The 27,275-nt window shown below is 37.7% G+C and overlaps 1 protein-coding gene across 2 annotated transcripts; it reads left to right on the top strand.

The window, feature by feature from the left end:
• The first annotated feature begins 8,176 nt into the window (after positions 1–8,176).
• On the top strand, positions 8,177–26,581 carry LOC121877113 (malectin-A-like). 2 transcript variants are annotated; one of them, XR_006090894.1, is made up of 7 exons: positions 8,177–8,356; positions 11,223–11,347; positions 13,711–13,836; positions 15,778–15,960; positions 23,107–23,164; positions 23,334–23,940; positions 23,975–26,581. XR_006090894.1 is itself a non-coding variant. In XM_042382740.1 (6 exons), the coding sequence occupies exons 1-6, from the start codon at positions 8,260–8,262 to the stop codon at positions 23,579–23,581; spliced, it is 837 nt and encodes a 278-aa protein (XP_042238674.1). In that variant the 5' UTR covers positions 8,177–8,259; the 3' UTR covers positions 23,582–26,581. The 2 variants fall into 2 exon arrangements, 1 of the variants encoding a protein (XP_042238674.1); XM_042382740.1 differs by having other exon boundaries at positions 23,334–26,581.
• Positions 26,582–27,275: the final 694 nt, after the last annotated feature.

Below are 27,275 nucleotides of genomic sequence, written 5' to 3'. Positions count from 1 at the left end.
ACGGCTGCCGGCATTGTTTATGTTAAAGCTTACGAAACCAGTGACTGGTTGGTTCTACATATAAAACTGAAGAAAATAAGACCCTGAGTTTAGCTGTAGTAAAATTAATGTAAAAAATGAATATGGTTGCTTGAAGTACCTGTAATGTTATTTAATGTTAATAAATGGAACAATATAAGTAGCTAACCATTAATGGTAAAAAAAAAAGTGAGACTGCTCGTATGTAAGTGCGCACATGTGAAAATATATCGTCATTACTCTACATAAGAATATGAAAGCAACACTTATTTACTGCTCATATATATTGAAGGGTTAAATGTTGTACTCTGTATAGACAAGCAGAGAGAGAGAGAGAGAGAGCAGCCGAACTGCCGGATGTAAACAAACCTTAATTTCCCGCGGCTGTTTTTTTTTTTTTAAGGGGATTAGCCCACCCGGGCATAGGTCACTGACCCACATTGGGGCCTGAGGGGCAAAAATTTAATACTCCTGTAATAATAATTCAGATAATAAAAAAAAAAAAAGCTGCCTATCTACCTATTGGACAAACTAAAATCGTTCCGGACCACGGGAGTTTCCGGACCACAGAATGCCGGACTAGAGAGGTACAACCTGTATTACTTTTTTGTATTTTATAATTATCATTATCCCCCCCCTGACGAGGTCAGTGACTTGTGCCCGGGGTGGAAAAAAAAAAATCATATATCAACTATAGTGGGCAGGGTATGAGGGATGAGGGAAATTGCAGGATAAAATACGGTGAAAAACTGATCATATGACACTAAAACGATGTCTCTATGTGCTTTGTACTTAAAAGAAATTTATAATTTGCGAGAAATACTCATCTGAAAAATCTGCCGAGTCACCGAGTCTGTTTACAACCGACCCGCTCAGTCTCTCACATTCACAAAAAACATAAAATTACACCATGACACAAAAAATTTGCTTATATTGGTACCAAATTTCAAAATTAATATTATGTTTTTAATATGGGGGGGGGGGAGAGCACCCTGGCTAGGAAGTTAAGTAATGTTTGGTAGATTTCTTTGTTTGGTTAGGTTAGGTTAGGTTAGGTTAGGTTCTAGTAAGTGTCGCCTCTTTTAAATAACAAAGTGTATAATGGTGAGAACATCTGTAAAAAAATGAATGAATCAAACAGCTGATTCTGGTGGTGTTGCTGTTCTCAGACATTACCAAAGATTGTCACATTACTTACTATCACCCAAAGAACATCTGTGGGAAAAATGAACAAAATCAAATTACTTCTTGTGGTTAGCTCTACTATTACTGAAAACCCTATTTCAGTAATCAATCTCTAATTACAGTATAAAACGAATCTCTACACCAACAGGTACTGACACTACTGACCACATTAAATAACAGTATAGAAAAAATAAAGGGTCCCAGGTTACTCCCTTACGGTACTCCCCAAGTTATCAACAAATGGCACTAGAATGTTGCCTCAGTATTATCTTATTGGCTCTTTAGCATAAAAAATAAGAGCTAACTCAGGTCTACAGTCACTCCCTAGGTAAAAACATATTCATTAATTTAAAAATACTACTGAAAATTAGTTTAATAAGTCTACATTTAATCTGCTGTGATATCAAGTTACTGCATTCATAACCTTCACCCAACTCCTTAGGAAATACTTCTTTCAGACCTAATAAACTCCTGTTACCTAGCACGGTATTTGGCAGTAAGTAGCTCCTTGTGTAGCTTAAAGGAGCACTGCCTCTCTCCCTCTATGGCTCGTCTTGTCCAGTTCTTGTTGTGTCTGTTAGTCTCGTTAATTGGTCCCCCCTCGTTCTACTACCTCATTACAAGTCATATTCCTTTACTATTTGTTTAAAATGTTATAATATTTTCTAAAACATTCCAAAATTATATTTATACATATTAATAATACTTACAAAATTATAAAATAAATGCAATAAGGAGCCCGGGGAGAGGTAACGGAATTAGTGCCGTTATCAGTATTTAATCTATATATATAACAAGACATGAATCATTCGTGTGTCTTGTCATGTATGCGACTCGTCATATTTGAATATTTGCTAATTTTTACATACAGGCACTAACAATTAGTCTACATATTTACAGATGAGATGGTATCAAACTGTAGATACCTTTGCTTCCTAGCGTATGCTCAAGGTTTCCATCCTTCAGGAAACCCAAAACTAGGCATTTTTAATTTTATTTTGGTTTCGGGTTTGACATCTTATAAATTTAGATATAGCTTCCAAGAGGAGGGTGATGTAGGTAGTAGGCAGCTACCAAACAGGGAGGTACTACCGCCTGGGAAGATATTGGAAGCATAATGTGTTGTCTAATGGTAGACCCTGCTGCCATATGTGACCAAGTCCCAGGTTGATGATCTGACTTTCTGCCTCATTTACACACAATTGAAGGGTCTCAATTATTTCTCTTACCATTGACAACACAACATACATATATTGTTTCTCACTCTTGATATTTTTTTCATTTTTGTATTATTATTATTATTATTATTGCAGTGTTATTATTATTATTATCATTATTATTTTATTATTTTAATTTTTTTTATTATAAATTTTACTTATCTTAATTATTATTATTATTATTATTATTATTATTATTATTATTATTATTATTATTATTATTATTATTATTACATTTTCGCCCCCAGACCCCGATGTGGGTCAGTGACCTGTGCCCGGGTGGGCTTGTAGGGTTACGTGATATCATGTTGTCCAGCACTCAGGATGGATGGATGGAACTCTAAGGTGGTGGTTTTCTTATATAATATAAGTTATATGGTAGACAGTCTGGTGCTGGAGATGCCGTGTGGTGAGGAGCTGCTCAGTAGACACGTTCGGTGAGTAGCGTGCTGAAGGAGGTAGATGTGCAGGAGCTTCGTTAGAGGAGATGTTGCCTGTTGCTGGCCTTCAGGTTGAATGAGAGCTGGACAGCGAGGAGCTTGCTTGGAAGAGGTGTTGCGTGTTCAGGAACCGAGGCCAGAATGAATCTTAATGGGGAGACAGAGCTTATATACAGTACACAGCAGCCAGAAGTAAACCCGTGGGAACTCGCCGGTTTCTTGACTCCGTTGCTAGGGAAGACGTAGCAGGTGGCTGGTTGCTAGGATACTGTGGCATTGGAATGCGGATACACAGTTGTAGGAGAGACGTCCACTACAATACTCCCCCTTCCCTCCAGGCGGTGTAGGAGACTTATTGTCTGCAGAGTTGCTTAGCACATGTGAGGCAGAACGGGCGGTGCGTGCCTCATGTGAGACAACGGCGATGGCGTGGATGAGCCTGTCGCTGGATACAACTGTCTAGATACACACTATCTGTGGGAGAAGAGAGGGAGAAAAAGGGTGTGTGGAGGCGATTAATGTTGTGCTTCCCTCATGGCAGGTACAGAGTCGTCAGATGCGCCTGCTGGGGTGTGTGGGCCTGGGTCAGGAGCAGGGGCTGCGTCAGCAGAAGCGGATGAGGGCTCGTGACAGCAGCTGGGTCCACTACAGCAGCAGGGTGCAGGACATTAGCAGGGAGTACCTGAGGGAGAAAAGAGGGGTGTGTGGGTCCGCACTCAGGAATAGAGGCCGCGTCAGGGGTTACTGCTGGGCCGGGGTCGGCGTCTGAGGCAGGACGGGTGTGCTGGGGTCGGTAGGATGTGGTGCTTGGGGCAGGAAGAGGAGCTGGTGTCTGCTTAGAGTAGCTGAGCTGCTTCTGTGTGGATAAGCCAGTCTTCCATGCTGCTTGAAGACTGGGAGCGTGATCAGTTTCTCCTCTATCCTGTGTGAATGCGAATCTCCGGGAGTCACCATTTGTAGGGTTACGTGATATCATGTTGTCTAGCACTCAGGATGGATGGATGGAACTCTAAGGTGGTGGTTTTCTTATATAATATAAGTTATATGGTAGACAGTCTGGTGCTGGAGATGCCGTGTGGTGAGGAGCTGCTCAGTAGACACGTTCGGTGAGTAGCGTGCTGAAGGAGGTAGATGTGCAGGAGCTTCGTTAGAGGAGATGTTGCCTGTTGCTGGCCTCCTGGTTGAATGAGAACTGGACAGCGAGGAGCTTGCTTGGAGGAGGTGTTGCGTGTTCAGGAACCGAGGCCAGAATGAATCTTAATGGGAAGACAGAGCTTATATACACAGCAGCCGGAAGTAAACCCGTGGGAACTCGCCGGTTTCTTGACTCCGTTGCTAGGGAAGACGTAGCAGGTGGCTGGTTGCTAGGATACTGTGGCATTGGAATGCGGATACACAGTTGTAGGGGAGACGTCCACTACAGGCTAATCCCCGTAAAACAAAAATTTAAAATTCACCCCCATATAATACTCTACATGTCAAGGCACAGCATCTTGAATTATTTGTAACCAGAATACTCTAGCTTAAACAAATGTGATGTTAACGCACTTATTTTTACTAAATATTGAACAATACAAAACAATCATCATGTATCATACGATGCAGTGAGGTTATGTCATTTAACTGTGACCAAACCAATGAACCATTTCAGAATTACCGGGGAGTAATTATTTGGTATATCCATGCAAAATAAAATGACTATACGACAAAGCGGAGGCGTTGAGCAGTTTATTTTCCCGGTGTTCACAGGAGAGGATGCGATTAACCTTCTTGCGTTTGAGGACAGACGGTTCGACACAGCGCTGACCCACATTGTGTTCTCAGAAGAGGTTGTAAGAAATAAATTGCCAAAGCTAAAGGTTCTTAAGATTCCCGGCCCTGACATGGTACATCCCAGAGTGCTAAGAGAGTTGTGCAACGAGCTTGCCGAGCCCCTGAAGATCCTGTTCTGTAAATGGCTGAATGAGCAAAAGGTCCCAGTGATTGGAAAATGGCTTTTGTGAGTACGATTTTCAAGAAGGGCGATCGACACTCCACGAATAACTATATACCAGTGAGCCTGTCCAGCATAGTATGTGCTGTAAAGTACTTGAGAGCATTATAACAGATGCCATGGTGGAACATCTACTACGAAACAATCTTTTAAAGGATTGCCAACACAGTTTTATGCGGGGACGCTCCCACTTAACATAATTATTCAAGGTACTGGATTTTGGGACCCGAATTCTGGAAGGAGGTGGTAATATCGACAATATATACCTAGATTTTGCCAAGGCTTTCGAGAGCGTACCCCATGAAAGGCTGAAAATTAAACTAGAAAGGTACGGGATTCAGGGAAGTGTCCTAGCGTGGATCAGATACTTTCGCCATGACCGCAAGCATGTGTGTGATGATTATTGTCACGAAATCATCATGTGCACCCGTCAGCAGCGGTGTACCACAGGGCAGTGTATTGGGCCAGTTGTTGTTTGTTTGCTTCATAAAGGACATGCCAGAAGCTGTACATTCCTCTATGCAAATGTTTGCAGATGATGCCAAGTTATTTCGGGAGATTAAGAGCCAAGCAAACTGTGAAGAGCTTCAGAAAGATCTCTGTGAGCTTCAAGAATGGTCGAAGAAATAGCTGCTGAGATTCAATGTCACGAAGTGTAAGAGGCTGCACCTGGAATGTACCAATCTTTTATCCTCTTCACCACTGATCGGCTCGATAGCCGCTTGGACGATCGGTCACGTCTCTGTTACGAACTGTTAGCAACTACTGGGCATGCATGGGATCCAGAATGTAGCTCAATCTGCTCCAATGTTGGTCAAATCTTGTCTTGAAAGAGCTCACACTCGGTGCAGTCACAACACTTTCTGGTAGATTGTTCCAAGAGTTCACAACTCTCACTCCTGGGAAGGAGGCGTATCATATGTACCCTCTCTCCCCTCAGGAGTTAGCAAATGTACCTTTTATCGCCTCAACAGTCAACAAATGTACCCTCTCTCCCCTCAGCAGTTATATAGTCGCAGGTTGCCACTCCCTGGGACCCTAAAGGATGGCAACCACCCACTGTCCCTCCACGACCGCCCGTGAGTCGGTTCACAGTTTTGAAGATTTACGATGTAAAAATTTTAGAAAAGCCTATGGGATTTTTGTGCGTGATTCCGGGTCTCTTTGCGAGGGGAGAGTTTGCACATACTGTATGTTATGTTTGGTTAGTTCATATTTTATCTCTACAGTGTACTGTATATGACCTCAACCTATCACCAAAAAAAATTTCTTACCACATAAAAAGTAATGTATCCAGACAACCAAACTTCTGTTTGTTTCTCCATAAATGTCAGAAAGTTAGCATATCCAGCAAGTTATAACTAGAAAGAAGAACTGATCCAGTGACTTGTCAACTGACCTCATGTACATGTAGTCCCGCCACACACCACAGAACAAACTATATTATGCTGTATACTCAAGGGCGGGTCCAGGAATAGCAAAAGGGGGGGTCGAAGAAGTTGTTGGGGGAACATGGCGAGCCCCCCCAGCTGGGGGGATCTGGCGGGTGCGGTAACCCCCCCCCCCCCCAATAATTATTTTTGAGATGACTAATATCATTGACATTTTGAGGCCATTTTGAAGCCATGTGTACTTGACATTAGGAGATATTCTGAAGTCAATAGTAAATACTCTTTAATATATAAAAACGCCAGAGCACAATACTGCAATAAAAGCATTGAAATTTTCTGGTGAAAAGAGGGTAACCCCCAGGACCCCCCCCCCTGGATTCGCCTTTGATACCTTATTCCCTTCTTTCTCCTTCCTTATTCTGATAAGCATTTCGCTGCTCTTGAAAGTTTGTACAGTACAGTATCAAACACTGGTTTGGACAGGTACTTTGTTTATGTACCTGTATTTATATATATATATATATATATATATATATATATATAAATAATTTTTTTTTTTTTACGGGAATGGTCCACCCTGTCACAGGTCATCGACCCACAATGGGGGCCTGGGGGCGAAAAAATAACAATAAAAAGATGCCGGAAAACCAGCTTTTTAAAGTGAGACAGATTGTATGAGTGTGGAAACACAGAAGACAGAACATTCCACAGTTTGGCTGTGTGAGGAAAGAAGGAGGTACTATAACGGGTTATTCTAGTGTCACCAACATCCACAGAGAAACGGTGGGCACCGCGGGCAAGACGAGTGTTACGAGCCCACGGCCTTACCGGCGGTACACAGGATGCCAAATCCACAGTACATTGCCCATTAAAGTACCTGTAAAAGAGAGAGAGTGAAGCAACATTGCGGCGAAGAGAAAGGGAAGAAACATTATCAACTAAAGGAGGAGAGTTAATAAGACGAAATACCTTTGATTCCACCCTATCTAACAGTTGGACACAAGAAGAGCCACCCCAGATATGAGAGCAGTACTCCAAGTGGACCCAATGAATCCCTTCTATACTTGAAGCAACTGCTCAGGAATGAAGTAGCTACGGCATCTGTACAGCATTCCCAGCTTTCGGGGGCAGCTTTAGCAATGTTGAGGACGTGTGGCTTCCATGACATATTAGAGGAAATGATGAGACCTAGCATATCTATTTTAGAATTTGGCAGAATGATGTAATTAGTGGGAGATCATCTAATTTGAAAAGTTTAATTGATAAAGACTGAGTTCTATATCAACTTCTATGGTAAGTTTTCTAAATAAATATATATGTACCTTATAAAAAATGAATACCAACTTTAAATAATGCACATACATCAAGTTAGGTCCTACAATAGTTAAATATGGGAATGATGTGTGTGAACTAACAATGGGAAGAGAGCAAACTACTGGTTATCACGTTAATCTTCCTCGCACACTTACTGTAGTTAAATATGACATTACCATATATAAAAGGTTATTCAATGTAGGTCTCTTTTGATAATTATGTCTTGATATCTACATTTAATCAATGATAAAACAGAGGGTATGTTCAATATATTAGTTACTTTCACATTGAGTTTAAAGTATGAATGAACTTGAACAGCGTAAAAGTGATAGTAGAAATTACAAAATAAAAGATATTAGTTATATTAATATTTACTGATAAGGAAATAAGAGATATTTTAGCTGATTCCCTCACAGCCAATCACCTAGGCCAGCGTGTTGACCAGATTCCTTTATAATATAATTTAACATAATTCTCCATTACTCATCATTGGCTGAAGATTAAAAAAAAATAATTCACTAGATATTTTTTATATATTTTTATTATTTAATGTTACTTAGACATAATATGATAGAAATATTGCTGTAGGTGACTTAGAGGTAAAAGAATGGATAACTAGCAGACGACAGATGGAGTAAATTGTTGACAGCCTTACAAACCTGTGGAGTCTCTACCTGTCTACTGTCACCCTTCAATTTACCATGGGCTGTAAGACCTATTATCATTCCTTACTCATCTTGCTGGTATATCTCTCAAGAACTAATGGTCTTGGAGAAGTTATATATGCCGTCAATGCAGGTGAGTTATGTAAAGGGGTGTTATTAGAAATAGGGTCATCCAACTCAGGGGTCACCAGAATAGGTAATTATTAGTGTTAGCTTATGGTTGAGGCTGGTTGTTAGGCCAACTGAAAGTATATTAAATAAAAAAAACTACTGGAAGTCATGAGTAGTGTGTTTGGTTTTTGTGGATGTATTGATAATTGTTACTATATTCAATACAAATATGTAGAAGGGAGGAAGAATCATTAATGTGCTATGTTAACTTTTACAATGATAAGTGTTGGAAAGTTGATAATATTTTACTAATGTGTTGAATGGTTGTTAGTGATTCAGCTGCAACAAAACATGGTTGTAGTTATTGGATATTTTAATGGGATCACCTGAAGAATTTCTACCCTAGTTTACTTCACCTAAAGGTTCACCACCCTAATACTAGGTTACATTAACATTAGGGTGGTTAATCTTTAGGTGAAATAAGGGTCATTTTTTGTTAACCACTTCTCACATTTTTTATGATTTTTTTCTCTTGGAGAAACGAAAGAATATACTTGAATTTAGCGCAGCGTTCCAAAAATAAACGCGATATTTGCACTGGCGGGTGTATGTGCTGGTTGCAGTGAAGCTCATTGGAAGTTTATCGAGCACTTTTATGAGGAAAATTCAAAAGAACAAGGCGTCATTGTAGGACATGGCCTGTTAGCTTAGGTTAGTACATAGACCTAGTTTAGTTTTAACCTTTTTGTCCCAGGAAAAAAAAAATTTCGCTAGTTTTTTTTGCCGTTTTAGATGATTCCGACATTTATTTTTGGTGAAAGTAACTTGTTTTCAGCCCCCCCTCCCCCCCCCCTCAAACCCCACATTCCCAATGTGGCTCCCTACATTGTTGGGGTGGAAAGGGGGGGGGGTGATTTGCCCCAGAGATAAATGTCAGAATCATCTAAAACAGCAAGAAAACTAGCGAAAAAAATATTGTTTTCGTGGGAAAAAGGTGATGGGTAGTTAACGAAAAATGACCGAAATTAGTTGGGGTGGAGATTAATCAGGTGATCCTTTTAATGTATTCTGCAACGCACTTATAATTATGACAACTGAGCATAAACAGGAAAAAAAATGAGAATCTGCCTTCAGGGTATAGTAGTCATGACAACAAAGCTGATGTACTGTAATGAGCCTATACCTTCATCACCGCAGAGTGGCTCAACCTAACCTAGCTTAATCAATTTTAGTTAGATTGGGTTAAGTTAGTTTATGTATTGTGTTTTTTCAATAACTTATGGTGGGAGTCACCCAGATTACACTTTATTTACTCGACTACAGCACTTCATACCCAGATTTTCACGCGTTTGAACTTTTTCCAGAAGTTCAAGTAAAGTCTTTAACATAGATTACAGTAAAATAGATGGATTTTATTTCACCTGATTATTAAACTCCTTAATGTTAATCTAACGTAACCAAACCTAACCTAACCAAGCCAAACCCCCATTTAGCATTAGGGTTTTTTAATCGTCGGGTGAAAAGGTGGAGGTTAGTAGTATTGATGAGACTTAAGTAGACTTGCATGTACTGGTGCTGCTTTTGCTCGAATCCCATCACTGATAACCGTCTCGTGCTGAAGTAATATTATTATGATTGGTTAATTGCACACAGGTTTATGAATCATGGTGAGCTGTTGACTTTCTCTGCCAAAACATCTTATGAGTTTATGCTGTACCGTATTCTTTGTTTTATACTGTACTCACAAGTCTGGCTAGTGTTGGAATCAAGTCAGATTTTTTCTTTGTCCTTTTCCAGGAAAGCAACTACTGTACATCAAACTTGTTGCTCACCAAACAGGCTAAAGTGATACACAAACTGGCATGTACTGTGTATAGCTTCTCTAAACAAAGGTGGATAGTTGTTGTTGGAGTAACATTGCAATATTTACCTGGGAGAATTTATCTTTAAATCTTCCTTCTTGAGAGAAAAACTTAGTAATATTTAGAAGGAACTAACCAGCTCTGTGTTGTCTCTTGTTCAAAAATATACAGCCACTTCTCGACTTACGACGGGGTTAGGGACGCAAATCCAGGTCGTAAGTCGAAAATGCAAAGGTAATACATAGAATATCTAAAATGGGTGTCTCTTTTTCTTCTCAGCACCACAAAACTCACTTTAAAGCATGCCAGCCATTTTAAAGGGAATTACAAATGAAAATTTTGTCAGTACACAGCACAATCACTAATGTTGGGACTCGAAAATACGTAATTTGAATAAATTTTGGTACGACTGGGGCGGTCGTTTGTCCGGGTGGTCGTAAGTCGAGTAGGTCGTAAGTCGAGGAGTGGCTCTATATGAAAGTATTGCAGGAATGTATACAGTATTTAGTGAGTGTTTTTCATTCAGGGGTTTTCAAGGTGGAAAGGACACTCACAGAATGAGATTTTCAGTATACATTACTGCATTGAAAACATTAGGAGTGTTTGTACAGTACTGTATTTGTATCTTTAAATGTGAATTGAAAAGCATTAATTTTTCTGAGAAAAGGCAGTAGTCTCGACCTCTTTGCTGTCTTAATAAGTAATGTTGGCTGGGCAGTGTGAGGTGGTACATCTATGGGTCTCAGATTAAGTTGTCACTTGTATAAGAATTGTGCAGATGAGAAGTGGCACGTTTTGATTTGTGGCAAGAAAAAATTATCATAGATCCATAGTCTCACCAGTGAAGGGAATTGGGGTTCCTAGATCTATGTTGTCACCACTGGAAAAATCAAGACAAGGTTTGTAGTAACTTTGTGTATAAATTAGGACTGCAGCTGTGTAAAAACTGTACCTTGGAGTTCATTAATTTCCAGACTCGGTTAGCCATTAGATTTATAACTACAGTAATATACACTTGTTTTTTAGGTGGTGATGCTCACATTGATGTTTATGGTGTGAGATATGAGAAGGATCCTCTCACGGGTAAAGTAGGCACTGCTTCAGACTTTGGCAAGCAGCTAGTTATTGGGAGAGTACCACCAGGTGATCAGGTAAGTTACTGTCATGATACAATACTTTTTTCATTTTTTCTAAGATTTATTTCCCATTTGGAGTTAATTATTGAAATTAATTTTGCTTTAAATCAGGATCAGCCATAATTTCAGTAAGGAAGGAGGTATGAAAGCTGATAAACTTGAGAAGATGATGACCAGCAAGAAAGATACCTGTACTGGTTCCCTAATGGCTCTTGAGACGTAAAGCTATGGTACTCCTTGGAAGCTTAGGTCACTTACCATGAAGTGAAACATGAGAACTTGAGTATGCAGTAGACAAAATAGAAGTGAGAGAGAAAACGTACGTGTGGTGGAAATGATACCTTGAAGATGGGAAGTAGAATTTGAGGAGTGGATGTAGTGAAAAATATGAATGGTCTTGTTCACTGAAATATATAGAGAGAGTAGCAGAAGAGTGAAGGGAGGGGTTATTCAGATGTGAAGTGTGAGTTAGAGCTGACAGAATTATGTAAATGGAAGAATGGTAAGAGGGGAGACAAAGTAAAGATCGTGAGGCCAAAAGTATGTGGGAGGGATGTTAATATGAAAGAATACTACAGTAGATGGCATGTGTGGGGTGGGACTATTGGTGTGCATGGAGAAAGGAGTTTGGTTATCAGTACACTGTAGATAATTGGAGATGTGTACAGTAACCCGTATCTTGTTGGATACAAATAGTTGGAGTAGAAAATTGATTATCAGACAATGAAAGTTTAATGTGTAATGATATACTGTACAGTATTAAAAGTTTGAATAGAATGAATGACCAGTCGATGAAAGTTTTACCCAAAGAATGTGAATGACCAGTCGATGAAAGTTTTACCCAAAGAATGTGTTGGTTAAGTATATGACAAAGGATAACATGCATGTACTGTATGTAAAGAATGTATGTATGTAGGGAAAAATTCACAAGTAATGAAAGATGAAATGAAGAAGATATAGAACACTGTGCGGTGGAAGGACTGATTGAGGTAGGGAGCGAATGTGATGATGTGTCTTGTGCCGGGACTAAGGCTGTTAAGTATACTTTGATATTGTTGTGTTGTGGGAAGTGGCAAATTTCATACACAGGTGGGTAAGTAGTTGTGTTAGTGGATGATTGTATTGGGTGCTGTTTGTGAGGTGTACAGTATGGTTGAGTGTGTGGTACTAAAGGTGTGCTGTGGTGCATCATTGTGTAATTGTTCGACATGAAATTTCAGGGATGAGTGGATGTGTCGGAGCAATTAACTCTGTGCCCCTGATATCAAGATGGTCTTGTATGGAGAGAATTATTAATTTAAAATATATAGGTTCCTGATATTAGTTGTTATAATGTACAGTACTGTGTTATTGATCTGAGGGCTTAGTTGTAGGTCACAGGGAGTTTTTGGGTGTTGGAAGCAGACATTGTGGTGTAGATGAATTATTTGCATACTGTAATTAGTGGTTTGATGTCCATAGGTAAATGTATACTGTAGTATATTAAATTTGCTTGTGGCTTTAATTTTAATGTTTGTTGTGTGTGAAGGCAATGTGTATCTAGTATGATGCCAAGGATTTTAGTTTCTTTGTCTAGTGTTATATTGTAATGTGTGGGTGAACTTGAGGGTTTTATCTATCAGAGATAAGGAGGATACAGTAACCCTCCATGAACTTTCAAGTATCTCGTGAAAGGTCGGCCACTTTCTTCTTGGCCCTCATATTTACTTAACTTGTTCTCTTAGGATTTTGTTGGTGTGCGTCTACTGTTGCCACAATATGAGTTATGGCCCTTTGGACGACTTGACTAAGATGTTGTGGGACCTTGTTTATCTTTTATGATAAGCTTTTTATTTATTAATATAAATTACTATATGTATTTATTTGAATATACTGTACTTATTGATGCTCTTACTATCATGACAACTATTACATAATTTATACATTACATTATACTGTATTATAGTCATTTAATCACATAAATTTGGGTTCTGTGCAAGCAGCCAACAAAGCATGAAGTTATTTGATGGCTAGATAATCAGATTTAGATATCAGAACAGAAATACAGTACAGTATAGGGCTGAGGTGAAGAAAGAAAGGGAGGGGCAAAAGTAGAAAAAAAAAGGAAAAATTTGACTTTACATTTTCAGGTCCTGCACACCAGATGACTTCATTTAACTTGTATCATTACCATCATAGATGTGTATACTGTACTGTACCAGCTTGGCCATGTGGTGAGGTAGAGTTTAAATGAGGTGCATGGTAGACATTTTTTAAATTTAAGTAGCTACCCTGTACAGTATATGTACAGTACTGTACTGTATTTGTTATGCAGCTTAAGATTTATTTTTGAACTTTAGTAAAGCAGTACAGTACTCATGTATCCTTGTATATTGCAGGTGCTGTATCAGACTGAGAGATATCACCACTCAACATTTGGTTATGAAATCCCCCTCAAAGGTGATGGAGACTATGTTCTTGTTCTTAAATTCTCGGAAGTCTACTTCAACGCACCAGACCAGAAGGTTTGTGACTTATTATTTAAACCATTTTAAAAAGAGACAAAAAAAGGTTGTTAAAGTAACCATAATACATACTGATAGTATCTAAGGAATAGTAGACTTGTGCTGTTATACCTGCTGATGGAAGAGTGAGTTGACAAACATTACAGAAGTTACTAACAAGTGAGGTGCAGCCCAAAATGTGTCAATAATCTTGAGGGTGTTTCACAGGTGTTGGTACTATTCCGGTGCTTTAGTTGTGGAAACATTGGCTATAGAAGAATATAAATTAAGTCATTCATCATAAAGTAGAAATTTGTATTATTTCTTGGCACTTATGATTAATGATACAACAGATGGGATCAAGACAATATAAGAACAAGGAAAAGCAGGACTGATGTGTTTGATCTGACTTTGGTGGAAAATTCCTGTGTCTGTAGATTTATAAACATCCTGTGCAAAATCTTTAGTAATGTGAGAGTCAAGCTTGCATTACAGTGTTAAATTATTGCAAAGAAGAAAGCAAGTAATGGTTGAAATAGGGCAAGTGAATGAAAAGAGTCAATTATTTGTATGGTTCCATAAAGCTTGTTTATACAGTAGTGGGGGCTTACCTAAATGGGGACCCTGCAGGCAAAGTAGTCCTCTCCCTTCTCTTTTTATGCCAGTATGTCCCTGATGAAATCTAGAGTTTTGTACTGTTCCGTAATTAATGCTTCCCAGATGGTCACTGTAATGCTCTTGCACTACACCTTACACAGAATGTAAGGGGGTGCCCAATAAACTAGCCCCTTGTGTTACATGGGGGGCCAATCTGAACTTACTATTATAACCTTACAAGCTTAAGTACAAATCTAATTTCTCACATCTACATCCCACATGGCTTATGTCTTATTGAATTGATCACATAGTCAAGACAACCACCTGGCAGATGAGTTATTGAGTAAGTCTTTTCATTACTGTCATATTGCAACATATATTAACACTTAAATACTACAATACAGAAGTTGAAAATGTCTCTTATTAAGTTTAGTTCTTGTTTGCCGCTGTAAAAACAAGTACAGTAGTCCTTCGTTTTTCATGGGGGCTGTGTTCCTGATGTTGCCTTGAAAGAGCAAAACTTCAAATACTCTTTTTCCAGATTTTCACTTTCCATGTAATATTCATTATTATAACCTATAATCTATCCCTGGTCACTTGTATGGCCCTAAACATGTTTTTAGTGATCTGTAAACCTCTCTCCCTCTCACATTTCATTAAATAACATGTAAAGACAACATAAAGATGCAAATAAAAAAATATATATTTTATATATTGCATACCAAAAAAATACAACCAGCCCAGTTATGTTGTTCCATCCCTTTGATCCTTCCCCCAAGTCTTCCCCGGGTACAGTAGATCACAGCAGGTGATGATGAATAATAATGATGATAAATGATGAGGATTAATCTGTAGCAAACTGTTACTTTGTTCATCCCATATGCCCCAGTGCTAAGCCACATAGCTCATGCTGCTCTTAAGTTTCTTTATTATTTCGACACGACTAAAGTCAACAATTTTCTATTTCTCTTTGGCGTGTTACCGCCCTTGTCATCACCTATAGAAGGATGTTTTGGAGCCATGGTGGGATTTTAGAGCACAAAAGACAGGGGTCGCAGTGAGATGTATACACATTATGGTCGGGGACGCGAGTGAGACAGGTGAGGCAGGAAGCTGTACATAGGAGGACTATACTATTACCATATGCTGAGAATTTCAAGTTTTACTAAATGAACCCACATGGAATTACATCCATTTTAAGAATAAAATTTTCAACAGTGTTTATGTATGCAAGGTAATACTGTAGCTCAAAACCAGGTACAGTAAACCCTTGGAATAGTTAGATGGAGTCTATGGAACGTTTATTGAGATAGTTTGTGAAGTTAATGATAGACTACATAATTATAATCACATTTATCTTCTCAGGTTTTTGATGTTGCAATGAATGGTGACATGACAGTGGTTCCAGCGCTAGACATCTTTGGGAGAGTGGGTCGGGGGGTGGCGCATGATGAGTATGTACCCTTTACGGTCGCTTCTAATACACTCATAGTTGGAGGCCAAGAAAGTCCTCTCAGGAGTAATAGAGTCAAGGTTGACTTTGTAAAGGTAAGTAATAGTACATAGAAAATAAGTTAACATTATGTAAAGTTTCTATCGTTTTATAGCATCAATTTCATAAGTGATATCCTGTAACACATGACAATAGTGATTTAGTTCTTAATATTTAATTTGTCTTTCTCATTCCCAAGTGTCTCTAAAGTGCCCACCGCTTACGCCATCTGTTAGTATGTGTGTCCCACTTATCTGACAATTATCAAGCTGAAGAAGTCTTTAATAAGAGTGATTATATCTATTACTCCAATAATTACCAAGTTCTAGTCGAGTTCAGTAGTCTATTTTTCTCTCTGTTTAGGGGAGCTATGGCCCATTTTTCTCTTTATGGAGTCTTGTGGTTAACTTAATGATGAATTGTATTGATTGGGTAAATTAACAAAGTTCTGTACTGTACACTGTAACACATTCTGAAATAGAAACTTTAAAGTGGAATGATTCTAGTTGTTGTTGTGAGGCGTCCACTTTATGGGACAGATTACTGTATATTTTGCCGTATTGTGGTTATTTATTAGTTCCTGTTAGTTCATGTATCTGTCCCGCAAAGTTTGTAATCAAATTTATGCAAAAATTTTTCCGATGTAGAGCAGTGTAATACAGTTATCCCCTTACACTTGTATCCAATAAATGAAAAAGCTATTAACATAAGGCACAGTTTGATGCTGTTTTCTTTATACAAAAGCAAACATTCATATTAATGAATACCGTAATAGTCACATTTTGCCACCTTTGTTTCCTTAACCTCTTGTGCACAGTGTGCTGAATAAAATCATTTGGTATTAGTCAAATAAAATAGTAAAAGTGGCGTCCCCATAGTGAAGGGGTTAACCCCTTAGTTACGCAAATTGCCCTCACCGTTGTTTCTCACACACACAAACGCAAAAAAAGGGAAATTTTAATTCATAATTTTTTGGTGTTGTATTTATATACGGTATGCATACATACAGTGGTCCCTCGATTAACGAGCACAATTGGTTCCACAGAGTCCGTCTTTAACTGAATCTATTACAGTACAGTATTTCTATGGGATTTTGGGTAATTGGTTCCAACTCACAGTAAAAGTACATACAAAGTACTGTATACTGGTAATAGAGTTAACAAAACATTAAATATAAACAAAATACAGTACTGTACTGTACTGTACAGTATACTGTATTTTAGCTTACTTTGAGGTGAGTATGTCCTATTACCGGTGGCTTTTTTTTTTTTTTTTTACACAGGGATTAGCCCACCCGGGCACAGGTCACTGACCCACATCGGGGCCTGGGGCGGGGATATAATAATAATAATAATTCAGATAAGTAAAATTTATAATAAAAAATGCAAAAATAAAAATAATAAAATATTAATTGTAACAATAATAATAACACTGCAATAATAATAATAATAATAAAATAATAATAATAATAATAATAATAATAATAATAATAAAGAACTAAAAAAAAAGATCAAAAGTGAGAAACAATATACAGTACAGTATTTATGTTGTGTTGTCAATAGTAAGAGAAATAATTGAGACCCTGCAATTGTGTGTAAATGAGGCAGAAAGTCAGATGAGCAACCTGGGACTTGGTCACAATTTTCGTGATGCCATATGGCAGCAGGGTCTACCATTAGACAACACATTATGCTTCCAATATCTTCCCAGGCGGTAGTACCTCCCTGTTTGGTAGTTGCCTACTACCTACTGTTTACATAGCAAACAGCTAATTGTAGAGGCAGTCGATGATGGCATGACATATTCTTTACAGAGTGCATTGGTTCTAATGCCTTCTTTGTATTTCTTAATAATTTATGCACTGAATATTACCAATATGTTAACTAAATTTCAGAATGACCAATAATTTTAAGAGTAAAAATTAAAAAAAAATATTCAAGAGACCAACAAACTCAATGTTCACTCCACTGTAAACAAAGTTAAACTGAGAGGAGTTGTTGGGCGATTCGATCGGCTGATGGGCACACAAAAACTGTTCCCTGTACTGTATATACGTATATTATCAGTATGATAACTAAATTTCAGAATTACCAATAATTTTAATATATAAAATGCAAAAATATTCAAGAGCACAACTTTCTTGATATTTACTCCACTGGAAACGAATGTAAACGTAGAACCGATTACTGTATTGGTGGACTAGTCTCTCGGCTGATCAACTGATGCGCACACCAAAGCGTGTTTCTCGTAAGACTGTCATTAATAGAAGTTGTACATGTTAATAGAGCTGAAAATCCTTATGGGAGCTAATTCAATAACTGAAAGCTTAGTATGTATAAGGTAAATTTTGGACTTATCCATAAGTACAGAATACTTCTAAGAGTGTAATTACAATAAAATTACCTGTACATGCCAGTAGTGTTCATCTCAGTGCCACCCCAATGGTAAACAAATTATGTGTAGAACACACACACTAAAATAATGCTGGTGAAAGAGTAGATGTGGTGGAGGGATCAGGGGAGGAGTGGGTACAAGTACTAGAGGGTAATGAGGAGGGGATGGACATTGGGGGGATGGAACCTGTGAAGGTAGTGGGGAAGCCTCCAGTTACCACAAATCCCTTTTCTTCAGTTTAGTAGCCATGGGGGCTTTGTATTCCCGGCAAAATAAAAGTGAGTACAGGTAATTTGAAAGCATAACCAGAACATGTCCTACATCAATCAATTGGGTTAGTAACATACTGGGGCTAGTACTTTAAGGGTTAAAGAATGCAAACTTTTAGTTGTCATTTAATCAAGATGGCCACCCAGGATGTACCGAGATGCATTTACACTCTCCTGCTTAATGTTAATTTTTAATGTGGAAAAAGAGCCCAATTGACTAATGATTCTTTCCCTAATAATAAACGGGTTCTACCATTCGATATAAATATTTTCACTAAATGACTGGATGTTCAAGAACCCAACCACTTCATATATCAGAGATGGTCATCTTACCTGATTAAATTTTTTGAACTTCATGGTAAATTTTTGCACTAGTGAGGGAATGCTATATTAAGTTCAACTATGTTAAGCGAAACCTGTATTCCCAAAGGCTTCCATGATATACGATGAAATGAGATACATTACAGGCGCAAGTTTTTCATTCCTAATACTGTTATGAATTGACATGCTGTACAGAAATATACAGTACTGTACATATAACAACGTAAGTGCAATACTGTAGTAACACTCAAGATGAATGTACAGTAGAAGCAGCAGGCAAAAGTACCAAAACAACCACTATGAGGGAGTCTATCAAGCTACTTTATACAGAATCTGTGGAGCCTCGTGCTGTAGGTGTGAGAAGCAGTACTGTACTGCCAATCTCCTGTAGCAACATGTGTTTTTTCAAACTCTAAATTACATAATGACAAATCATGAATTAGTTCCTAAATTTATCAGGAATGTTACAGTATAATAAAACTATATTTGAAGGTTCCAGTGTGGCCCTACCAAACATTACTGGTTTCCTCTAGGTACTCCGGTTTCCTTCTGTACTATAAAGGTCATAACAAAGTACAGTACTGCAACTAACAACAGACCAGTCGTTATATATGGGTGTTGTCATGGCAACCTTGCTAGTTGCTACTTGTTTACTTAAATATGAAACAAAACATTATGTGACATGTTGTTGTGTGGTCAGTTGTTTGATGTTTCTTCCCTGAGCTAGTTTATATTGTATGGGGATGTTAATGTTTTTAGACTTTGTATTACAATAATGCTCGAGTCATTTTGCTTTTAATATGGAGAGAGAGAAACATATGTAAGGAGGCAAGGATATGGCTGTAGAAGGGAATCATGGCTCCTGGGTGTACAAGGAGGAGCCTAAATACAGGTTATAGAAATGACGTGTGTGTGTGTGAGGCGAACAGGATGTAGAGAATAAGAAACACAGGAATTAAGGAGATGTAGCAGTTAAAGTGGTGTTGGACAGAGAGCCAACTAAGGTGGTACAGGGAAGTTGAAGATTTAAGTGGGTGCTGTTCTTTGTAAGAGAGGACGGCATGAAGTGGTTTATCTTATCTTGTCTACGATGCTTCACTTCTCTAAGGAGGAAGTGATGATAGCCTCCCTGGTGCTCTCTCTCTCTCTCTCTCTATATATATATATATACGTACTGTAGTATATATAATATGTATTACCCTTTTCCTCTCCCCTGTTGTGTCTATATTGTATTACTTCACCTTCTTCCACATTTTAGGTGATCTTTCTCTCTCTCTCTCTCTCCTGTGTACTTGTTCCATTTTCCTGAGAGGTTTTCCCTATGAAATAAATGTTACTGAAAAGTACCTGTATTACATCAACAGTTTAACATTACTACCTTACTTATAAAGGAACCTATTTAGCCACACAACCTTTATATAGGTGGAGATCCATTCCTATGGGGAAAATATTGGCCCAAAGCATGAGAAAACTATATAATAAATGCACCAAACTTCCTACTGTTTTATACAGTTTTAAACTGAGATTAACATATTTAAAATGGATTTTTTTTTCAGTAAAAACCCAATAATTTGAAATAATACGGACTCTAGCCCTCACGAAATATGAGGGACATCTCCCGAGGAAAAAACAACAGTACTTTTCCATTATCTGCCCCAAGCAAAATTTTAACATTTCTAAGTACAGTACAGTACAGTACAGTACCTCTGTACCAGATTTCGGTGCTTGGTCCATGGTTATCAGATATAATGACTCAAACACTGGGCAATGATGGAAAAACAAGTGGGACAAGGATTGCCCAGTAGACTGTGGATGTACACTCCATGACTGACCAACATGAACTGACAGTGACTGACAAACATGATATAGTACCTGTACTTTGTTTACACCGAGATATGCGGTCGGCGGTCACATCCCATGGCAACATGCGTGTCATTTATATTTGTAAAGGATTTTCATACTTAAAAATTTTACCAAATACTGTATTACAAAATTTGAAAAATATATTTTGTAACAGCAAAACATATACGTAAATTAGGATTGATTTTGAATTACAGAGGTACGATTTTTATTTATTTTTTCTTCACTGTAATGGCAAACCTCAGGGAAAGTAGTAGTGGGTGACAACCAGCTGGCTCATCTATCCTCTTCCTAACTTATCATTTGCTCTGCTTACAAATATGGTGAATCTTGCACTTGCATATATGGTATTTGCTAGAAATACAAATTTATACAGTACAGTACAGTAAACCCTCAAAAGTCCAGACAATTTGGGGGGGAAAGTGGGTCTGGATTTGCCAATTGTCTGAACCTTTACCCTTTTTATTTTTTTAGGGGGGGGGGGTCCACTGTGCTCTAACATTAGCTACTGCCCCACCCCCCCTTTGATGACCCTTAAATTTTTATTTTAACAGATCCAAACTACAAACCCTAATACCACCCACACACCCTCCAACACCACCCCCACACACCCTCCAACACCACCCCCACACACCCTCCAACACCACCCCCACACACCCCTGATACGGGAATTAACACAACAACACATTCAAAGTGAGGGTGACTACTGGTTTAATGCTTTGATTTATAATAATATATTAGGTGAAGTTCTTATTTTATGACATAACTTTGTGTATGGGTAACTGATGGACAAGTGTGTGATTGCATTGATAACTGAACATCATATTAATTCTGCTGAAAGAAATACACATTGCATTAGGATACTGTACTTATGTTAACCTACAGTACAGTGGTATCTCCATTAGCCGGAACAATTGGTGCAGAGCACTTCCTGGAATGAGAGATTTCTGGGTGACGAGAAGACTCTCTCAAAGCCGGAAAAAATCCCTCATCCCCGGAATTTTCTCGGTGACGGAAAAATGTTCTCGGAAGTTCCAGAAATTGCCCCTTACAATTTCTCTCGAACCCGGAAAAATATCCCCCATCCCTGTTATTTTCCGGGTACCGGAAAGTTTTTCTCGGAATTTCTGGAAAATGCACCCGATTTTTTTCTCTCAGACCCAGAAAAAAACTCCCCCAATCTCCGGAATTTTCTTGGTACAGTAGGTCGGGATATATAGCGACTTTATGAAACGATTTTTTTTTTATATAGCGGCTGTCAAAATTATTGACATTTTCCTATATATAGCGATAATTTTTATATTTCATGAGGGAAATCTGGCAGGAAATATTTCAAATTTATCACAACTACCAAAATTGTCCAATACAGCTACTCCCCGACTTACGACCACCCAGACATACGACCGCCTCGGTCGTACCAAAGTTTTGTCAAATTACGTATTTTCGAGTCCCAACGTCAGTGATTGCGCTGTGTACTGACAAAATTTACGTTTGCAATTCACTTTAAAATGGCTGGCAAGCTTAAAAGTGAGAGTTTTGTGGTGCTGAGAAGAAAAAGAGAGACCCATTTTAGATTTTCTATGTATTATTTTCGCATTTTCGACTTGCGACCTGGAATTGGGTCCCTAACCCCGTTTTAAGTCGGGGAGAGACTGTACAGTACATTTTAGTACAAATGACAAAATTTTTTATCTAGTGCAAAATATATGATGTCTATATTCAAATTATTTGCTATTTTACAAGGATTCCAGCAATGTAATTTATATTCTGCTAACTTTAGACTGTGCCACATTTATTGGCCTCCAGAACCTAACCCTATTTCCCCCATTGATTACATGTAATTATATACGGTGTTGTGATTTAGTGTATAGCGAACATCCCAACCCTACTGTATCGGGAAAATTTTCTCAGAATATTCTGGAAAATGTGCCCTTTGGAAAAATTTTCTCGGTTGTAATTTTCTGGAAAATTACGGTTTTGGGAGCGATTTTCCGAGAAAATTTCAATTCTGGCTATCGGAGAGTTCCGGGTTTGAGAGATTCCAGCTAACGGATATATTACTTGTACAGTATATACCAGAGTAAATACATGTCCCAATATCTATCATCCGTGATCTCATAATGTTTCACACAGAGTATGGACAGATACTTTTTTGAGATTCTGTCCATATTATACAGTACTGTACTGCACTTCTACAATGTGCCGTGGTGGCCACATTGAGATTATTTTCTCTGCAGTGGCCCAACAACTTTACTATATTGTAAACTTAAATGTTTCTCTTGTATTTTAGTTCAGTATACAATATTATGCCCAGTGCTTGTATACTTAAAAAAATAATTTGTATTTGATTTCTTGCAGGGTTACAAAGACAATCCAAAAGTTAATGCAATATTTGTAATCAAGGGAAGATTAGATGGTAAGTTTTTCTTAAAATTTTCTCAGTTCATGTTGATAAAATGACCCCAAACAGTGTCTGGTGTGGAATACAGCTGTATAGAAATGATAATGTAGGGCTGCCTTAATTCTTGTCTTGTTGTCGTACTTCCTATATACTTTACAGTATTTCTTATTTTTCATTTTTTCAGATGTTCCGAAGCTGCCGCCATTACCCAGAGAAGAAGACCTTGACAGTGATATAGAAGAACCCAGGCCAAGTGCAAACCTGCAAAACAATAACAACCAGAATAACAAACAGTCACAGACCACGAAGCGTCGTCCCAGTGGACCCCGTACTCCCGACCCCTACGCCTTAGATGACACTAGCTCCATGCTCCCAGTTTTTGTTGCCATTGGGGCAGCTATACCCATTCTCTTTTGCCTCTGTAAACTGTGATGAATATATTTTCTTCAAATTTTCCAAAGCTAAGTGAAATATTGTGTTGATTTTTGAAAAACTTCTTTTGTATCCCAATACCTCTCTGTTAAAGAATATTTATTGGGAAGGTATTCATCAGTATTCAAATGGTAATGGTGCAAAATTATTTTGCGTTGTCAAATGATTGTGTTCCGAGATGCTTAACGATCAGAATGGCCAAATGGATGACAGTATTAGAAAAATGGTGAGTATTAAACATTTTTTAATCTTAAAAGGTAAGGATTGATTTGGTGCTTTGAATTTTCCTTTTTAGGCATAATGGAGATTATTAACGATGACATTTGCAGTGTTGGGGGATCCACAGCAACCGGGAGTAGGTAGGGATACCATGCCATTATTTTGCTGGAATAGGTAGGGATACCATGCCATTATTTTGCTGGAATAGGTAGGGATACCATGCCATTATTTTGCTAGTCTTTGTGGTGCTCACAGACATCTACTGGTACCGGGAAACTTGTGGGCCTCCCGTGTTTTATTTTTTCTTATCATAAGTGATAAATTAACCAAAGATTGCTTTGTTCTTAGAACAAAGGCTTTGAAGTCTTTCTTGGGATCCAAGTTGTGTGGTATGTACACATCTTAGCTTTTATTGTGAGAGGTAATGGAGAATATAATTAATGTTTTTATCACCCTTCCAGGAGTGCATTTATTCTTAACACGTTTAGGTAATTAATTGTGTTTTCTCCCTAAACACTAAGAAGAAATGCAACCATTAAGTTAGATGTGATCATACATACAACCCTTCACCTTCACTTCTATAGTGTGGGTACAAAAGGGTACTGTACTGTATTAGTTCATTGAAGGTGGCACAAACATAAGGATGATATTTGCATGTACAGTATTTTTGTACAACTTATTCATTCCTTCTGTCCAGGTTTCCAGTAGAGAATGAGATAAGCTGTAAAGTATTGCTGAGTTATATTGCGTCCATTTCTTAAGATAAGTGATTTGCTGGTTGATGAGGAAACCTTGGATTAGATGTGAATTTGCTTAATAAATATTTGACTTCGAAGTTTTCCAAAATAGTCTTAGTTACGTATTCTGATTTACAATTTTGTTACTTCAGCTTATTTGATATTTATAGATTAATTTTCATGCATTTATTTACTTTTTGCTAATTTGTTTTTCTCTGCACGTTTTATTTTGTGGAATAGCGAGTTTATGGTAAGAGAAGGGTGATGAGGGCTTTGTTGACACATTCTTTGGCATTGTTGCAAACATACTACTACATAGAGCAACTTGAAGTAATTGTTTTCCAGGCTATACCTGTATGGCTTGTCCAGAGTGGTCCTTAAACTAATGAAATACACACCAGTTGCCTGGGTAGTGGTGTACAACACTTGGCTTTACCATTTGTACCGTTAACCCTGCGGCACTATGGCAGGAATTTAGATATCTTTGTATATCTCATCTGCCTTACAAACAGGTTACTGTAAAGTTTAAAGTTACATTTTCTGTTGTATATCTTAGTTTTGGTTGAAGAATGTGTATAACCTGGCTATGTTCTTGTTAGCACACTGGCTAATTGGCAAATGTCTGAGTGTCATACAATATTCAGTAAACCCCTTTCATTTTTGGAAGCTTATTATTTTTTATTTAATATTTGTGACGGGAAATATTTTCCATTGTACTATATTGTATATTTTTAAAAATGTTGGTGGGTGTTATTCTTAAGTTTATATCATTCATGAATGAAATAGTGATTACTGGTACAGTATTGGGGTGTTGTATGCTGAGCACTGTGTTGCTGAACAATAACCTACTGAATATCTTGTAAGGGACTGATCTCGTTGTTCCTTGACAATCCTTTTACTAGCAAAAAGTATTTGAATTATGACTTGTGATACATAGTATTGTAGATATCTTAGTGTTCTTTCAGCATAGATCACTGTCATGTCTTCAGACATCTTTTATGATGTTGGTTAACACATGAGGTTCATGTTTTAAGTGCAACACCAAATGTAGTAAGATATCTACTGAGTATACACATATCTGGCCCTCTATCTCAGTTACCTTCTCCCTTTTTTATTTTGAAATATTTCTTTATGCATAAAACTAAAGAATGCATTGTTTTTAACTTAAGGCATGACAGTGCCAGGTAACAAAAGTGCATCTTGTGTGTAAATGATTTGTAAATTACTGACAAGGGTACTTAAATACAACCATGGAAACTGACTAATGTGTGCCATACACCAATACAGTACTTATGTTGTACTGAAATGAAAACAAAAATTTTAGTCATGGGGGTCTGTTTATAAACATTAAGCTCCTGTTTGTACATAAGGAAAAGATGGTTTATTATAGAGAACATGTTACTCTGTTTTATTTTGACCAGGGTGAATCGATAAACCCTATACTGTACTGGGTGGTTACTTCTGGTGGCTTATCTTAGGTAGATAAACTAAGCAGATCTCTTTGTTACACACTTAAATGGTTCAAATAATTCTATGGTTATTTAGTTAATGAAATTTTAAGCTTAAGAGATGAACATGTTCACAGAATGTATGTATAAAGTGAGGAGATAAGTGTGCACACCTTCAGATAGTGTCATGGTTCCATTTACCTAATACTGTACTGTAATGTAAAGTTGAGTATTTTAAAGACTTTGAGTATTATAGTGACAGTATTATCTAGTAGAGAGTTTCCATTAGTTTATCTTCCTTTTATCCTCACCTCCCTTATAAATTCCTGTACATTATGGGTCTGGAGTTTTCATTCATATTTCTCATCACGTTTAACATCCTCACACAATTTTTCACTGGCTAAAGTACACTTGGTGCCTCTTTAACTCTCACTTTCGTCCTGATGTATCTAATGATAAAGATGTTTAATCCCATTTGCTCTTTTTATTCAATATGCTTTTTCTCCCACCATGTTGTCTCATACTAACAGTTTGTGGTGTTTTGAAAATTGTATGTAACCCAAGCATTAGAGATGGCCATAAAACATTGAGGGTTATCCAGTATTTGACTCCCTACCTCACTCTTGTGTCTCATTTTCTTGTTGATACACTCAGAAAAATGGTGACCTTATTTATTTACTGTATTTAAAATTAACCTTTACAATGTCTTAAGTTCACCTGTAAAGATATTTTTTCAATAGTCTCCATATGTTAAGTCTATACTGTACTGTACTTAGAGTGAGACACAGAGGGTAGTGGTAATTTTTTTCCATTTACACTTGAACCTTATGTATGTGTGTGGATCATTTATACTGGCTGCTTTAGCTTTCTCCTCTCACTTGTTATGGCTGCCTCTTCTCTACCTTTCCCCCTCCTTAAGGTTCTTATATCCATTCCCATGACCTACCCAACACAATGGTGAGAGAGTTAAGACAATTTATTTGTATATGCAGTAAAAAGAAAAACGTAATTCATTCCCCTAAAATTCTAAATCTCTCGTAATTCATAATGTTTTGCTGTTACGAAAAAAAAAGTAATATATGGTAAAAAAAAAAATTATATATATATATATCCTCCCCGACTTACGACCACCCGCACTTACGACCTGCCTCAGTCGTAGCAAAATTTGGTCAAATTACGTATTTTCGAGTCCATAAGTCAGTACACAGACAAAATTTTTGTTTGTAATTCACTTTAAAATGGCTGGCAAGCTTAAAAGTGAGTGTTTTGTGGTGCTGAGAAGAAAAAGAG

This window comes from Homarus americanus, unplaced genomic scaffold (assembly GCF_018991925.1).
Source record: "Homarus americanus isolate GMGI-L3 unplaced genomic scaffold, GMGI_Hamer_2.0 scaffold59849, whole genome shotgun sequence".
NCBI lineage: Eukaryota > Metazoa > Arthropoda > Malacostraca > Decapoda > Nephropidae > Homarus > Homarus americanus.
Note: the sequence above shows the minus strand (reverse complement) of the source record. Positions and strands in the feature narration are given on the sequence as shown.

Bases quoted from the DNA above. Each gene is read 5' to 3' on its own strand.
- LOC121877113 (XM_042382740.1), top strand. From the start codon at position 8,260: ATGGGCTGTAAGACCTATTATCATTCCTTACTCATCTTGCTGGTATAT. The intron at 11,348-13,710 runs GTAAGTTACTGT...TGTATATTGCAG, and splicing joins GAGTACCACCAGGTGATCAG to GTGCTGTATCAGACTGAGAG. The intron at 13,837-15,777 runs GTTTGTGACTTA...TTATCTTCTCAG, and splicing joins TCAACGCACCAGACCAGAAG to GTTTTTGATGTTGCAATGAA.